Source organism: Leptopilina boulardi, unplaced genomic scaffold, assembly GCF_019393585.1.
Source record: "Leptopilina boulardi isolate dan_hultmark-lab unplaced genomic scaffold, ZJU_Lbou_2.1 LbouV2_399, whole genome shotgun sequence".
Lineage (NCBI taxonomy): Eukaryota > Metazoa > Arthropoda > Insecta > Hymenoptera > Figitidae > Leptopilina > Leptopilina boulardi.
The window spans coordinates 362,393-380,476 of NW_026137972.1; the positions used below are offsets into that span (position 1 = coordinate 362,393).

At 28.6% G+C, this 18,084-nt stretch overlaps 1 protein-coding gene across 1 annotated transcript; it reads left to right on the forward strand.

Moving 5' to 3' along the window:
• The first annotated feature begins 311 nt into the window (after positions 1-311).
• Positions 312-17,594, forward strand: LOC127289121 (uncharacterized). Its single transcript, XM_051316898.1, has 8 exons — positions 312-586; positions 2,079-2,280; positions 3,592-3,844; positions 12,945-13,199; positions 13,562-13,666; positions 13,911-14,093; positions 14,336-14,644; positions 17,271-17,594. The coding sequence occupies exons 1-8, from the start codon at positions 577-579 to the stop codon at positions 17,439-17,441; spliced, it is 1,488 nt and encodes a 495-aa protein (XP_051172855.1). The 5' UTR covers positions 312-576; the 3' UTR covers positions 17,442-17,594.
• Positions 17,595-18,084: the final 490 nt, after the last annotated feature.

Sequence of the window (18,084 nt, forward strand, 5' to 3'; positions counted from 1 at the left end):
ACGAATATCCTAAGAATTAAAGTAAACTAATTATATACAGGAATTAAATTTGAAATTAAATTTGTAGAAAACTATTATTTCCATAAATGTCAAGAATTGACGTAAATAATATATTTATCAATAATTTGGTGCACTTTATCGTGAAAGCTGTAATTCATATTTCATATTTTTCATATTTATTTCAGTTGATAGTTCAAACTGAAATCGTAAAGGCTCTATGATGTTGAAGTATCAGCATCCAAGCAGGTTAGGTGGTTGGTGGAGATGTGAACTTTGAGAAGGGTCTAAAGGGGTTGGGTTGGGCTTGTTCCAGGGGTTAGCTTTGTCGAAATATAAGTAGTGCTCTTCTCATTTCATTACTCGTGCTAGGAGACAAAAAAGAAGTCATAACAGAAAAAAATGTTTTAAGAAAATATATATAATTTTTTTCGATATTCTTGCAACAATTCATTTAGTTTTACGTATTGTGTGAATCATCTGATGTTGATATGAAGTTGCTACACACTTTTAAATTTATTCTACATTTCATGTAGTATTTCATATTTGTGTACCATCATATGTTAAACAATAAGTTGAATGCAGCAAGGTATGTTAACATTTTACTACATTAAATAATTATTATATTAAATAAGATTAACAGATTTGATAACTATATTTAAAAAGTCAGCTAACTTTATTTTAAAAAAGTATTAATAATAGAATTTGTTATAACAAAATATTGTAATTCTTAAACAAAATTAAATTAACTAAATTTATTATCACTCACTAATTTTTATTAAAAATATTTGTCTGGGGTTCATTTTGCATTTTTAACAAAATAACGTAAACATATGAAGAGAATTATTATAACTTATTCGAATAATTTTTATACTTAAAATCGTTTTAAATGAAATTAGAATTTGCTGTAAACAAAAGATGAAAAAAATTTTTCATTTCTTCTTTTGTAATTTTCAAAGTGGTATTTTAAAAATAAAAAAATATTTCTATTATTAACATAATAATTTTTACAGTAAAATTTTTAAACTAATTATTAATTTATAAAAGAATTTAATTGATAAAATTTTTTTATTGATGACAATATGCATGTAGGTACTATAAATGTAATAACTTTTATGATATGTAAGAGTTTTTTAACCTGTATATTAAGGTAAATTAAATATTTAACTACAACTATATGAAGTTTTTTCTATTGCTTGAACATATAAGAATATTTAAATATCTTCTTTGACATTTTTAAGACATAAGTTTTCTCTTTCTTATTCTTAGCTTATTACAGTAATCTTTTAATTAGAAAAACAGTTATTTTGAAAAATTTTTCTCTTACAATTGGAAAAAATGTATTAATTTAATTTTTTTATTTGAAAAATAAATAATTAGTAAATAATAATTAATGAATAATCTTGCGAAAAACTCACAATTTATTTCTTTGAATTTGATTTTTCTCAAAAACGGTAAGTCGTACTAAAAAATTTCTTAAACAAAAGTTGTAGAGAAATAATTTCGTGGTGCTACTACTGTAGAACTTAATGTGTAAAAATAGAGACTTTTCCTCTTCCTCGTACCAAAAAAATCATTTTCGCTCTTTGGTGTAAATAGAAACGTCCTAGAGCTCAAAAAACCACAGTTCTGTTCAATACTTTTGTGAGTATATTTGAAAAAGTAATTAATTCAATCCATGCGTCAATGATGATTCAAAAATTGTATGCATGAATAATATACAGGGTGTAGCAAAAGTCCCGGGACGGTTAAATATATCATAAGGATTATACTTTTGGAAAAAATCTCCAATACAAAATTATTCAGGATAAAAAATCGATTGTGGTACGTAAACGACAATTCGGCCCAAGGGCCTTACGTGTGAAAAATTAAATTTTTTAAATGACATCGACTATTTCTAACAACACAGTGTTATTGCGGAAAATTGTCTCTATCCAACCATGTGGGCCTTAAATATTTTGTTTCTTTGACGAAAATTTAACATTTTATCAAAGATGTGGAACATTTGCTGTGTTATTTGAACAAAAATCAAACTGTTTAACACGTGATTAACTTTGGGCTTTAAATCTTCCGTGTTATAGATTCTCCCTATACAATGATTGGTGCCAATTTAAGATTTGGCATTGGGGCTTCTGGAAATGTTACTTCGAATGCAACTAAAATTTTTCAGTGTCATCCAGGAGGAAAGACAGAAGCGACAATTATTTTTGGCTTAGGGACACTAGGAATGAGTGCAAATATTTTATTGATGTCGCTGATATTAATTAAACAACAGTTACGAAGGTATCTTTTAACAATAGTGTATTTTTATCCCCTTGATTAAATTACTCGGTTATTATTTAAGAAATTCCTTGCAAGGAATGTAATGTACAAAATAAAAAATAGCGGATTATAACTAACCGGATTAGGGTTCGTTGCACAGAATCAATTATATGCGCTAAGATTTACTTGAATATTTATAGATATATCTAAGTGAATGATAATAAGGATTACATGAGGAGCTGGATATTAGAACTCGCCCTCCGCTCGGCTGAACTCCGTAGAGCCAGTCAAACGTTCGAAAAAATGATAAAAATTGAAATTCAAAATTTTGAATTTTGAAAAATACTACATTGTAGGAAATTAAAAGGCGCATCATTTTTCTCTTTTAAATTTTTTAATAAAACGAATAGTTTAGTTTCTAGAGACCAAAAACTGAGAAATTTAAATTGTTACCATTTACCCAAGCAAAAATTTCTGTCACACGCCGATATTGACAACAGGCGCAATCATGCACCAATACTGGCTGGCCGACAGTTGGCTTACGAGTATTGGTTCAGTACTGATATGGATTAAATTCTGTACTGTGCCAATACTGCAAGCCAATACCGGCATGCCAGTATTATTGAGACAGTAATGGCAAACCAGAACTCGGTCAGTATTAATTCAATACCGAATGCCAGTATCCAGAAAAATTATCAAAATTGACCTCCATGAAGTTGGCGTTGACGCCAGCGCCGAAAATTATTTTTCACAGGACCAAAAATGTCAAATTATTTATTTTTAAAGATTTTCGGTCCAAATAGGTAATGCCTTAAGAAATACTTTTTAAGGTATTATGTGAACCCAAAACTTTTTTAAAAATGATTTTTTATTTTTGGTCCCGTGAAAAATAATTTTCGACGTTAAGCGTCGACGCCAACTTCATAGACGTGAAAATTGTGTATTTGAATTTGAATTTGAATCAAATTCATTAATAATTGTCGGAGATACGATGATATATGTTTTAAAACTTAATTAAATTTAACAATTTAAATTTCTCAGTTTTTGGTCTCTAGAAACTAAACTATTCGTTTTATTAAAAAATTTAAAAGAGAAAAAAGATGCGCCTTTTAATTTCCTACAATGAAGTATTTTTCAAAATTTTGAATTTCAATTTTTATCATTTTTTCGAACGTTTGACTGTCTCTACGGAATTTAGCCGAGCGGAGAGTGAGTTCTAATATTCAGCTCCTCACATGTAAAAAACAATATTTTGAGCATGAAATATAATACCTATTTATCAACGGATTAACATCGACGGGAAGCTTATAAATTCATTTTTTTTCCTTTTAGATGGTCACAAGGACTTTTATTTCATCAAGCATTTATTGACTGTTCAAGAGCTGCTATACTTTTACCCCTTGGTTCAAGCATTCTTAAGTGTCAACCGATAAATAAGTGTTCTTTGGTTGAAACAGCTTTTTTATTGTTAGTAACTGTATCAACAGTAAACATGTTAACTATTGTACTGAATGATAGTCCAGTGTTTCCTGAGTGTGACGATGAGCCGGAATTAACTGTCCCGCTACTAATGGATTCGCCACAGGTAAATTATAATTTAAATTAGAAATTATACTTTCGAAGGCACGGAAATTTTACTGAAATTATTTTGAAATTTAGGGTAAACTTTTTTAGAATATAAGTAAAATCTATATTCCAAATACTATTCTAATATCCCCCCCCCCAACCTAAAACAACGAAAGCCATTCACCAGAAGTAATGAGAAAATTTGTTTGTTAATTCAACTTTTTTGGGAATAATGCTAAAAGAGGATTGACAGAGTTGGCATTAATGAGCTGATTCTTTCTCCTCGCTCCTTATTATTTTCCATCTAAATAATTCAGTAATGATCGTAATGATAAAATAAAAATTAATTTTAAACTAATACGCACTGTTTTCTTGAAAGGATCAAATTGCAACGAATTCATCCTTTCAAGAAAACAGTGCGGTGATATTATATAGCTTAATTTTTGAGTTTTCATATTTTTTGTGTTAAAGAGCGGATCATTAACCCACATATCACAACTTCTTGCTGTGAGGTTACTATAAGAATATCTGTAGGGTTTGTAAGGTTACCGTGTAAGCTTGCAGTAAACTTGAGGTAATCTTAAAACTTCCGCATTACAGTAAGCTTACACAGTAAAGCAAAGGTAAGCTTACACAGTAAGGTCGTGGTAAGTTTACATGGTAAGGTTGTGGTAAGCTTACACGGTAAGGTTGCTGTTACTGTAAGGTTGCTGTAAGGTGACTGTGAACATAAAGCAATATGAAAATATATTAAAAATAATTACATTACAATATATATTATATTATAATTTTTTTTTTATAAAAAATTATATATTTGGTAAAGTACTTCATGAACCCCAATAGGGTTTGTTAAATAAAATTTACTGCGCAGCTGTATGTGCCATAGTAAAACTACTGCGCATAAATATTAATAAAATTTATTTATTAACAACATTCTATGTTTACAGTAACCTTACAGCAACCTCACAGCAAGAAGCCGTGCTATGTGGGAACAAATACTTTTTGTTAATATTTTGACGTACGTTGTCTAATCTGCAAAAATATCAATGTCTTAAATCCTCAGTCGATTGTGATACATTTTTTAAAGCAAGATAGAGTCTTAAAAATATAAACATAGATCATTTCTATGGTTGACTACAATTAAAATAATATCTAAACGTTTGTAGAAACATTATCTGATTGTGAATGAAATGATTTTGCTTCTGAAATCAAGAATTAAAAGAGATACAAACATTTTCGCTTTTAGAATACAACCATAAAATATTGTATTGCTAGAAAGTCATCTCCAAAATTAAAATAACCCATACTATTAATAAAGTGCACGAACTTGTCAAGTTAAATTAGCTAATTGTACAACTAGAGTTGTCACGTTAAAAAATTCAAAACTATCGAAATTTTTATGCTTTGAGGGTGATATATAACATTTACAAATTCTTGGTCAAAACATGAAGGCGGTAAAAAGTTTAAGGAGACTAAAGTTCATAATTATGATAAACAAGTGAACCAAATAAACTTTCGTTTTAAATATTTAGTGTATGGAATGCTAAAAACAGTGAGTAGAATAAGTAAAACTAAATGACTCTATTAACATAAAGTAAAAATCCTTCCCAGTGAAAAAAGGTTTATTAAGCAAGCCGTTTGGATGATAGAGAGCAAACCGTCTGCTCAATAGTCTAAACGACATTTAGACATTTAGAAATAACATTTTGAACTATTGAGCAGACTGAATATGCTAGTTTATCATCTAAGCAGCTTACTTAATAAATTTTTTTTACAATGCTTACATTACAATATTGAGTTCAACATAATGTTGTGCTAATATTAAATATTTGATTTTAAAATTAATCGTTATTTTAAGTGCTCTACTTTCTGAATTATCTTCAGAAATAAATAAAAAAAACTGCATTAGTGAGGTAAGTATACTCTTCGCATATATAATGTAGTCTTTCAAATTAAACCTTCATATAGTTGAATGGGAATGCAAACAAATTATATAAAATACAAAATAATAAAATAAAAAAAATGTATAAATATCCGTATGTGTGTGTTCATTTTAAAAAAGAAAATTATTTGCTATTAAAGTGACATATTTCCATAGTAGTATTTTTCTTATTTTTTGCGCACTTTGCTCACCCAGTAAATTTAAAGTGAAAATATAAATATTACTATCAAATACAATTTTAAACTTTTAATTTTTATAAATTTAAATTTTCTGTTTCGTTCCTGTAGACGGCAGCTTGAAGACGTAACAAGAAAGGTTTTTCTTTTGTTTTAATTCCTTGGCTCGGAATGATCGTTATACTAGAAATTCGAGTGATAAAATCATCATTCCTAATAATAACTTTATTTGGAATTTAGATTAATTAGAATGTTATCACCATGTAGAAAAAAATAAGTGTCAAATTTTAATAAAAGAAGTGGTTAATACACACCAATTGATAAAATTCGTAATTTATAAAGGGAAACTTTACTTAAATAATAATTAAATAAAATTATATGCAATTAATGACAGTTACAAGTTAGAAGCATCAGTGAAAAAAATTTAAATTAATTTATCCTAATTAATCTTTTTTAATATGAATATACACACAGATAAATAATAAAACTATAAAATGAAGTAGATAGACAAGATAATTATAACGTATTACTTAAAAAACACTTTACAGTAAATTTTTTCTGTCAGGATTCTGTTTTATATTATTTAATAATTTTACACATGACAGCATTGTATTGCTCTGTAAAAATTGAATGTAGTAGACAATTATTATTTTTTTTTTTTAATTTAACAAATTTATTTTATTAAATAATAATAAAGACTTTAAATGAATGATGAGAGGTCCAAGCTTTTTTCCCGATGAAATTGCTTCAATGTGGCCTTTTGGATAAGTGGCAGCGCAAAGTACTGATTTTCCATAGTAGCTTTATCTGCCTGCAGAACATTTTAATGTTCCACAAGTAAATCGTATAAAATATTTGTAAAAGAGAGGTTACAAATTTTTTTTCGTTTTACTTTGAATATATTTTTCTTATCTAATTATTTTTTTGCTATTCGGATGTTCCTTCGCAATACCGAATACTTCAGGATATCATGGGAATGTCCGGATGCCTCCAAAAATCAATATATTTACTGACATACCTAGGACATTTGATAGATATCCTAATTTCCGCGATTTACAGAATGTTTGTAGAAATTAGGTAAAAAATTAACTTTTTCCATCTATCTTAAAAAGTGCTTCAAAAATTTTACTTAAATTATTTTTAATAATTTTGCTTTTAATTTTTCTTAATGCTTAGAAGCTAACCTTGATCTTCATCCTTAGTTCCTCACAGCACCGGATATTTCGGCATATCTGACGGTCATTCTACGGATATACAGTAGATCTTATGTATATCCACAATGTCAAAAAGTATCTTATACCCTTTGAACCTCCGCAGGATATCCTGAATATTCAGGTGTTATGAGGGGTTCAACTATTTAGAGTTTCAAAAGCCTTACAGTGCATATTTCTTTTATTACAATCGAAATTTAGACAGTCTTTTCGAAGGCTTTTTAAATTGCTCTACTTTTCACCTAACTTAAAAGTCGAAAAAAGACTATTTGGATATCTTTCACAGAAAATCCTACTCTCATTTTTGTTGCAACTCAAAATGAGCCAATGCTAAACGACATAGACAGTGGCGCCACCAACCTGACTCATTTTTGTTGCACTTCAAAATAAGTAGCGTACGCTACTCATTATGAGACCAGATTTTTCTGTGATTGTGATATTCTACCATAATTTTTTATTCCACTCTTAGATAATAAATTTTTGCTGTTCAAAAATATTATCTACATATGATTTTACCATAAATAAATACAGTGAAACCCACATATATCGGTTTTAAAGGGACCAAAAAGAATATCCGAAGTGAATGGGAATCCAATATATCCGGAACCTACATTTTTATATCCGAGTGAAAAATATCCAATGTAAGCGCGGGAATCCGATTTATGCGGGTTCTACTGTAAATAAAACATTTTCATCAATTTCAATTTATTTTGGAAAATGATTAAGTGTCTTTGTAATTCCTTACTTTCCTTAGAATTTTAAAGTTTGGTGAAAGTTAGAATATTTTAAAAACATCTGTAGAAAATTCCTGGTACATTCCTAGGACATGAATGGGTTATTTAAAAGTCCTACGTAGAAGATTATAAATTTTTAATATTCCTTGTAGAATAAGTATTAGTTTTTGATGAAAATTATAAAAATTGACTTTAACTAATCAAAGTAAATGTGAATTGATTGATTGTCAAAATAAATTTTTAATTTTGTGAACTAGTGTAAGTGAAGAGAATTTAAGTTTTCCCTACAGAGCATTATAAAAATAATATTTCATTATGGAACCTCCTTCAATAACTACAAAACTACATGTTAAAGGATTTTCGGTTTTCTCTAATTACAAATCCACCCACTATAAAAAATGACAACGTTCTGAATACAGTAAACGAAATTGTACATAACATTACCCTAAACAGCAACGGACATTTCAGAATATCCTATGGACGTCCTATCCGCATCCGGAAATTTGGATATCTCTACGATGTCGTTAGGTTATCTATAGATATTCCTGAGAAATCCTTTGGATATCCTACTGCCCGGTTATTCTTTAGACATCCGTAGGATATCCTGAATATCCGGATGCTGTTAAGGTAATTAAAAAAAATTAAAACTTCGACGACCTAAATGACGGGTGGGAGCTTATTGCTCAATTTTACATGTTAACAGATTTCTATAAAACTTCCTCTACAATATTATAGGATTTTCTTATACGGCAATTAATGTTATAGAAGTGTTCTGCAGCGCTCGTCAAAAAATTGTTCATTTTATGCTACAGAACACTTTTACAAGATATTGTAAATTTTATATAACAAATTTTTTTTATTGTTTTAAGGAAATTTTTATCATTAAACAACAATTATGTTTTCTAAGTAAAAGGATTTTACAAAATTGGGTGTTTGTTTAGATAGAGTTGCATTTTTTAAATTAAAATAAGTACTTTTTAACACTTAAACTTCATTTCCTATATACATATTGAAATATATGAAACCAATTTCCAAGATAAATAAATTTATTTTCCGAAAAAAACAAATTTTAAGCAGGTATATCCCTAAAACTAAACCCCATACTCACTAAAATTTAATGTACGTATCTTTAGTATTTATTTAAATATTTTATCAGATTTTAAAATATTTAAATCTTCTAGGAATAATAAATTAGACCATGTTATGAAATATTAAATTTTTTTTATAATTTTAAGGTAAATTCTACGGAATATTTTATGTTGTCTCAAGATATGTTAATTGTTGGTAACTACTCTATTTGAATATAATAATTTATATTTTACACCCAAAAAAAGTAATCTTATACTTAGAGTAAAATTCCTCTTCTAATATCCTCTAAATATTTCCTCTTAAAACAAGATTATTCAATTGAAATATAGAATATTTTTATTCTTCATTTTAATGGAAGAATGACAAAAGGATTCCTTTTGTATTTTCCTCTTTAATTAAGATTTTCCGTTTTAAATTTAGAAGATTTAAAAAAAGGAAACGGAAAAAAATAATGTAATCGTTTGATCCCTTTCCCTGGGTATGATAGTTGTGAAGTTGTTTTTTAACCTTTCAGTTTTAATATTTCTGGTAAAATGTCAACAAAAAGGACAAAAAATGGATTTGCTTTATTAAAAATACAGAAAATATAGTTAAATTCAAATTAAATGAATATTTTTAACGCTATTTTTAGATTTAAAAAAATTTGGATATTTCTTGTGAAATTTTACTACTCAGGTAAATAGAAATACTATAACCCCATTTTTGAATCTTTCGAATTTTTTAAATCTTTTTATTTACTTTTTTAAAAAAGTTTTAAAACGTTAAATAATTTCATATATGAAATTTTTTTCTGTCCTATAAAAAATGTTAACTTTTAAACATATCATCATGTTTTAAAATTATTTTTGCGCTGAAAATCTCGTTGATCATTACAACTGATTAATGAAAACTTATTTTTTGTATTTTAATTATCAATATAAAATGTTGATAATTAACCAAAAACATGACATTGTTAATGTTATATTAAAAAACAATTTTTATTATTATATTGAAATGAACTATTATAATTTTACTTAATTTTAATTTAAAAATGTATTTTCTGCAAAGATTTTATTATTTGATTGAAATTATAAATATTTTATTGATGGCTTTGACATTAAAAACAATTTTACGAGGTTTGGATGTCGACATTTAATTTAAGAGGAAAATCCTCTTAAATGAAGAATAATAATTTTGATACCAAAATTAAGAGGAAAATATGCATTTATTTTAGAGGAATCCTCTAGATTGAAAATTACTTTTTTTAGATAATGATAATATCAGTCATAATAAAATTCTTTTTTATTGACTTATTGATTCTGACTTTATATTCTAAAAACCGTCAGAATTATTTCTGTAACATATAATTTTTTTAAATTAATCTCCAAGGAATTGTTCTAATTATGTCAGACTGACCCAACAAAGAATTCTTATAAGAATGTAGAGCAACTTATGAATAATTGTTTTACTTTTGTTATAAATTTTATTTTATGAAAATTTGGTTTGATAAGTTTACTTATAAAAGTTAAAAACACTGCGTATAAAATGTTAACATTACTTAAAACTGTAAATAATACATACAGAGATGATAGAAGTAATATAAAATTAACTCGGCTTTGATAATTAAGATCTTCTTTAAGCTCGTCCGATAGTCTGATTTATATTACTGTTATCAACTCTATTAATAAATTGTGAATAAAATTAATCCAATTTTTTCTTCACGGGATTCTACATGACTTGATAGGAATAAATGCAATTATATTCAAATTATTAATCCTACGCTTAAGTGTAAATAAACCTAATTTTTTTCGTGTAACTCAAGTTTAATAAACAATTTATACTTTTATACTTAATACTTATATACATATGTATTTTTATTTCAAATTAATATTCTATTTAGTTTAAATTCGAGATCTACTAAAAAAATTTGATTTTATAGGTACAATTTGATAGTGGAATAAAGTTTTCACAAAACGTCTTTGATTCCAAAAACGTTTTAATAACGTTCTTCAAAATGTTATTTAAGTAAACATAAACGTTTTAAAAACGATTTAGGAAAGTAACTGGAACACAGGCGTTTTTTGTCCACTTGATGTTCATAATACATTATTCTAACAATTTGTTTCTTCAATCAAGTCATATAGATTTCTATGTAGTTTCAAAATATTAATAAAGAGTAAGATACTAATATTGAATACATCTTTATCTTTTTCAGACAAGCGTATATAATTTTTTTCAAAACCATCACTGGCAGCAGAAAATGACCAAGATAATTAAAATAATATAGCCTAGAGAAATGATAAATTCATAAAACTGTGAAAATGGATTTCTTAATCAAAACCAGATTTCGCACATGGTAGGTATTTTTAAAAGTTTTTGTTATTTATCCTATATAATTAATTATATAAGTCGAAATAAATACCGTTTTACTGACTCATGTATTCTACTGTTCACAATATGCCATTCTAAGATGGGCTTGTTGCACTCAACGTTTTTTTATGGAGATAAATACCTTTCATTTTCTATAACGATTTAGTTTTTGGCGTTATTTTTCATTTTTCATTTATATTATTAATTATGTAGCAATGATTGCTCTTGATCTGGTCGACCCACTGAAAACCACAAACTTTTACAGGATCAGCATATACATATAAAGTTGCTTTGCTTGAACCACAGTCGTCACCAGTTTTCATTTCTTTTCCCTGCGGAACCACCGATTTTGGACCTAATCCTCGAAATAAGCTTTCGAGGATCGTGATGTTTATAATATGTTGGCCAAAACTCAATCGTTTGTCTAACAACACTCCCAGGTACCTCAACTGTCTGCCCCATTGAGACTATAAAAAAATAACGAATTTTGAACACGACTATAATTTTACCGCGTTACAACACATATAAATGAGTGCTCCAAGTTTATCCTAGAGAGACTTATGTGAAAAGTATTGTACTATAATAGCATTAAATGTTCGGAGGCATTTAGAACTTTTAACACCCTATTTCGTTGACGATAAAATAGTTCAATAGTTAAGTTCGATTAAAAGAATACAGTCGTCCAATAATATTAAATTATGAGTCGGGAATTCTTCGTAGCTACAAATGTTGTAATTTTCTTTATGATCGGACAGAATGCAAACTTTTTGGCGTAATTGAGTAAATTTTATAAAACAAATTTTCTTAATTTGTCAATAAATTTATAAAGCGAACACGGTTTTTTAAAAATCATATAAGACAAAGGAAAACTTTTGTTTATTATAATTATATCCAAATGACTTTAGTTATTTTATAATACAAGTGCATAAAATCGTTGACATAATACGTGAACTCCGAGCTGGACAGATAAGTTGCTATTAATTATTAAATTAGTAAAACAACATTTCTTGTCTTTTCAATTTTTCATATCATAAAGTGATTTAAAAAATCAACTGATTGTTTTCTTTAAATACAAAGTGAAAAGTGTTAATTTCAGAAGAATCACCACATCATGAAGTTTCTAATAGATAAATTCTAAGTGGAAGATCAAACGATGAACTATTATTCAAAAAACGTTTAACTTATAATATAAGTAGATAGAAGTGAAAGTTAAATTAAAATGAAACACAAAAGCTTTTGTAAAAATGTGAAATGGAAAGTCGAATAAAAATTTGTATTTTAAACATCTTTAATGTGTTATTACTTATTTACTGTCATTTTTTAAAAATGTAATGATAACGACTAGAAAACATTAAACTTCTCTGCTTTTCTTTTTAGGAAAAGAATTTTTTTATTATTGAAATGCATGTGAAAAATTGATACAAAAAAATGTTTTTGCATCTTACTAATAAATTTTTATGTAGCTAAAAAGTTATGTAGCTGATGCCTTTAATTCTTTAAAAACTAATGTTTTAGGCCAGTTAAAAAGTAATATGTAACTAAATTTATGTTTTAATATTTTATTCATTAACATTGATATTAATTGCTATCTAACAATATACTATGGCTTTTATTTTAGTGCGTACTTTTTGGTACGTTTATGATATGGTTTGCCAGTATCACCATTAATTTGGGTCCAACTTTCTTAAGTGGAGCTCTAGCAGCAAATACGGATACAGTACAAAATGCACCAAGCTGTCCATTAGTGCATGGACCTTTTCGTCATTACATATTGAATGTACTATGGATTGCTGTTAATATAATTTGCATTGTATTAACATTATTTCACTTAAAAAAATTGCACAGGGATTTAACAAAAGCAAACGTTGAAGCGGTATGTATAATCTGGGATAAATATAAAATTTTTTAACAACATTATATTTTAACTTGCAATTTATAAAGCTGAGTTTTAAACATAATTAAATCAGGAAAGGATTATAAATAGCAGTGCTGTTAACAAAAAGTAAGCAATTATTGCTGTGTGGCAAATATAATTTAGCAAGTTATTATGAAATGAATGAAGCTTGTTGAATAAAAAAACTTAGCTTTTCGATGGTTTTTGTTTTAAATGCTTAAATTGTATATTTACTAAGTTATCATGGCTTAAAAAAGGTGTGTTTTTTAATAGTACTCCTGCTAGCCGTGACAACAATTCCCGACAGTACTGCATTTATATTATTATAATTCTCATTTTAGGTAAGAGTTGCTGGTCTTGTCACTACACTTGTTAGTGTAACAGGTGGGCATAGCGTAATGGAAGGAACAATTACTGAAACAAGGCCGACTAATAGTGCATCTAAGGTAAAAATGTTATGTAGTAAAATAAATACACAATTGAAATGAGTGCTTCTTTGCTTTGCATTACGTGTTTGCTACTACATATCAATGTTTTATTTAGGGTGTAGAAATAAAATTAAAGGTATTAACATATACGAAAGTATTAAAAAGTTTCAGGATTAAAAAAGTTTTTATTGTATTTGAATATTGCCTCGCAATAAATAAATATGAATTAATTAAATATGCACAATTACATAAATGTCACTAGGATGACGGAGCAATAGCAGAACATCGTAAAATGAGAAATTATTTTCGACGCATGGAAAGAGATGGCGTGCAAAGAGTAAAAATGTTCTTAGTAATAACAGCTGCTTATGTTATTTTTTGGGGACCCCTCTTTTTTGTGACTTTGGTACATCACCCTTCCATAGGAAACGCTACTGGCTATGAGGCAAGTGAAGAAATTACATACTAGACATAAGAAAATTAGAGCCAAATTTTTAAAATTTGTTTTAGCGATTTTCTCTCAATTTTATTGAAATTAACAAATGAAAATATTTCGAGGTACTCGTACCGAATTTATGCAATCAAAAATATTAATAAAATATTAATTGTAAAAACTATTGCAATTGACCCAAAACTCTACATATAGGTAGTTTGTTAATATCATGTAAAGAAAAATGATGTTTCCAGGTAACACTTCATATAGCATACGTTCATGCATTTGTAAATCCAGTTTTGTTTTTAACTCTTCATCGAGGACTTCGGAATTGTTTAATGGATTTTTGCTGTGGTTGCTGTATTACCGTTATAAAATATATGTTAGATACTCCATCAACCATTCCTGTAGAATCTGCACCCTCGGCAATATATGAAGCATCTACTACTATACCTATGCAACCGGAGTCTGACTTCAGAGAACGTATTTCCAATCTGCATGACTTCAAAAACATTGTTTTACTAAAACCGCCGCTTCCGCCACTACAGAAGGCCCAATTTAAAGTAAGTTTAAAATTGTGACGAAACTCATAATCGATCGCATAGAAAAGTGCTTTGTTTGCAATTGTAATTAAATAGAATTCTAAAATAGAATCCAATCCGGTATGATTGGAAATATTTATGCCGTGAAGGTTCCCATAGAACGAGATAGCTCTAATTTCTTGACAATCCCTATTTAAAATATCACACATGAGACCCTATATCGAATTTCTTTATAAGTTCTCTTACGTGTGAGTTACTGCAATAAAAATTTTAATCGAATTGTCGTTCCAAAGAGCAGAATGCGATGCGCTTTTGTTTTTGTGAAAGCTAGTTTTTTTGGTGTGTATAGGCCTGCCTTTCAGTTAATCCAGAGAAAACAGAATTTTTGTTATCTTTACTAGATAATACAAGATTCTCACTGTGAGGAAACCAGTATTTCATGGAAAAGAAGTTCCTTTTTCCGACTCGGTTAAATATATAGGATTAAATCTAGACAAGAAGCTGACCTGGAAGAAGCATTTAGATTATCAATATACACTAGAGTCTCCGAAGAGAGGACAGAAAGAGTCTTGGACCTCTCTACGGAATTCGTCCTTGACGCCGAAAATTGTAAACACTCCAGGGCCGTATATCGTATCACAGAGATGTGTTTTTTTTAACAGAATACATTCTGTTACGTATGTAAAACACTACGCGAGAAAGGTACACTAAAAACAAACGCTCCTGAGTTCACGTTCCTCTTTCTGATCCCGCCCATCTCTTCCCCCCTCACTCCTTACCGCGCCGCGTCACTACTTAGTCCTCTCTTCAGAAGTCCTCTCTTGGGAGACTCCAGTGTAGTAAGTTTTGCACTACTTTTTGGGAAACACACCAAGCTCCCAGCCTCTATACTGAAGATCCCAGAAATTAGTGTAGGACAAGACAGAATGGTCAAAAGAGTGAAACTCAAAGCTCGCTTCAAGACCATTGTTCCTTTGAGAAAGAATTGGAAAAATGCTGTCCACTTGGGGGTGAAGTATGGTATACGTATGGATCCAAGATGGAAAGAGGCACAGGCTTGGGTGTATACTGTAACTCTAATGCCACTAAAGTGACATTATCTTCCGGTAATTACACCACGGTTTGACAGGAGGAGGTCTGCGCTACAATGACTTTCGCAATGATTTGTCTTAAAAAAAGAAAATCAGGCAAAAGGATCAACATTTGTGTCGAATGACAGGCAGCTTTGAATCACAGAAAAAACTTGGACTCATTTTTGTTGCAACTCATTTTCTTTTGGGTATCGAAATGAGTATGGGACAAACTTCATGTTATTCAAAATGATATTGGCTGGAATTTCAGATTTCTAAGTTGGCATCATAAGCAGAGTAATTTTGTATTTCAATTATTGTTTCTAATATTTCAACAACACCAGAAAGATTATTTTGACCAGTACGAATATTTAGAAGTTTTTAAATAAAAATTATTTATTATTATTTACGTAGATAATAATTAATTTCATAAGTTTTTAAATTTACCGCTATTATTTAAGTTGGCAGTACCGTTCCTGTTGTCAAAACACATGTTTTCATTTTTCTAACCTAAAAACATATTTCCTTTATTATTTTATTACGCGATTACAAGCAATTTTTAATCAAATATATTAAGTCTAGCGTGTTATTTACTTCTTTGTAATTATTATATTTCATGTTTTTGTGCAAAATTATTCGTTATTTCACAATATTTTTCCATTTTTCTTTTTCTCAAAATGAAACTTGCCTGTTTCATTTTGATACTTTTACCTTAGAACTCGAAATGAAACAACCAGTTTCATTTTTGTTGCGAATCAAATTGAGTATAGAATCTATACTCAATTTGAATTCAGGTTTTTTCTGTGATACCTTGATTGTATTCCTGGCATAAAAACTAATCGATTGATGTATACAAAGTTTACATTTTACTAATATTTATAAAATTGATCGATATTTTAGTTGTAATCCTTCTTTTAATCTTGAATATGTATGAGTGTATCATGATGAGGAAGCTACATGGTCATGAAATAAACACCTAGTTTTTTAAATTATTATTAAAATTTTTAATATTAGCTAATTATTGGTTGCCAATGATGGTTGACAATCATTGGCATCGGCGTGGACAGCCCATGACTATACCAATAATGGTCCATTATTGGGTGCGAATGGTTTTTTCATTGACTGCTATCATTGGGCCAATTAATACGCCAATGGTTACTCGTGGCAGTTTCCCATTTGGGGGGTGAGGCTTTTTAAGACATTTTTGGGCCAAATATGTCAATTTCTACAAATCCAAATTTGGATACGGATGTTGTGGTTTTTGTACACAGAAAAAATCTTGAGTGACCTATCATTCCAACGAAAATTCACGAAGTGTGGATAGACTTACGATTCGGGCAAATCATGCTTCCGTCCGGTAGCGCGCTGGTCGCCCAAGATGGCACCTTCGAGTATCCAAACACTTAGGTTATTGCGCCACCGAAAAAGAATTTTACCAAAATAAAAATGCCCCACACTCAGCTCTTTGAAACGACGATTCGACTAAGATTTTTCCTTGTATGAAATCTAGACCTGTAGAATAAATTTCGTGAAGAATAATTGTTACCATTATTAATAGAAGATTTTTTGTTTCATAGGAACATGCTGTTCCGGAAAATATTTGGAGTTCAGTTTGCAGACAAAAAATAAGTGATCAACATGAAGAACAAACATTCAGAATCCCCGAAGCATTACTTCCGCCAACACTAGACATCAATGAAATGCATTGTGTGTTTACACCTGCGAGTAGCGATATATCAAGTGAATAAACATAAAACTAGTGCACTGTAATAAATAGAAAATCACCATAGACAAATTTTTTGCAAGTGATTATTTCTAAATAAAATTTGTGTTTATTTCATAATAAATATTCATTGTTAAAAATAAATTGTACTTCATAAATTTTCTCTTTTCATAATTATCGTGTTAGATCTTAATTTTATTAAGAAATAAAAATGCACAATTTACAAAGAAAGAAAGTTTGTCAATTTAATTATTTCTTGATATTTCTTGAAAAAGGAAAAATTAAAAAAATGTACAAAAAGATGTATAATTTACTCTCTAAATTTGAATTAGCTAAAATTTCACTGTTTGAATCAGCGAATAAAGTTTTTACTGCCAATCAGCGGATAACATTGAAGTAGTGCTTTACAACGATGCGAATTGAATTTGAATTTCAATGCATTCTGTCAATTCTTGTTTACTACTTTTAGCTCAACAATTGGAGCTTTTATCTATTTTACAATAGATTTTTTAATAATAAGTGAAATATTTTTTTATGTGTTATTTTCTTTTTTCAAATGATCATCAATTCTCCAGTTATATCGTGTTGCTACTAAATTTTTTTGAGATTAAAATATCGTTTTCTTTGTAAATTTTTCGCTGTATGATAAATGTATAACTTTTTGATGA

Excerpts from the sequence above, each read along its gene's own strand:
- LOC127289121 (XM_051316898.1), top strand. Across the intron at positions 2,281-3,591 it reads ATTAAACAACAGTTACGAAG|ATGGTCACAAGGACTTTTAT; the intron begins GTATCTTTTAAC and ends TTTTCCTTTTAG. Across the intron at positions 14,094-14,335 it reads GAAACGCTACTGGCTATGAG|GTAACACTTCATATAGCATA; the intron begins GCAAGTGAAGAA and ends TGATGTTTCCAG.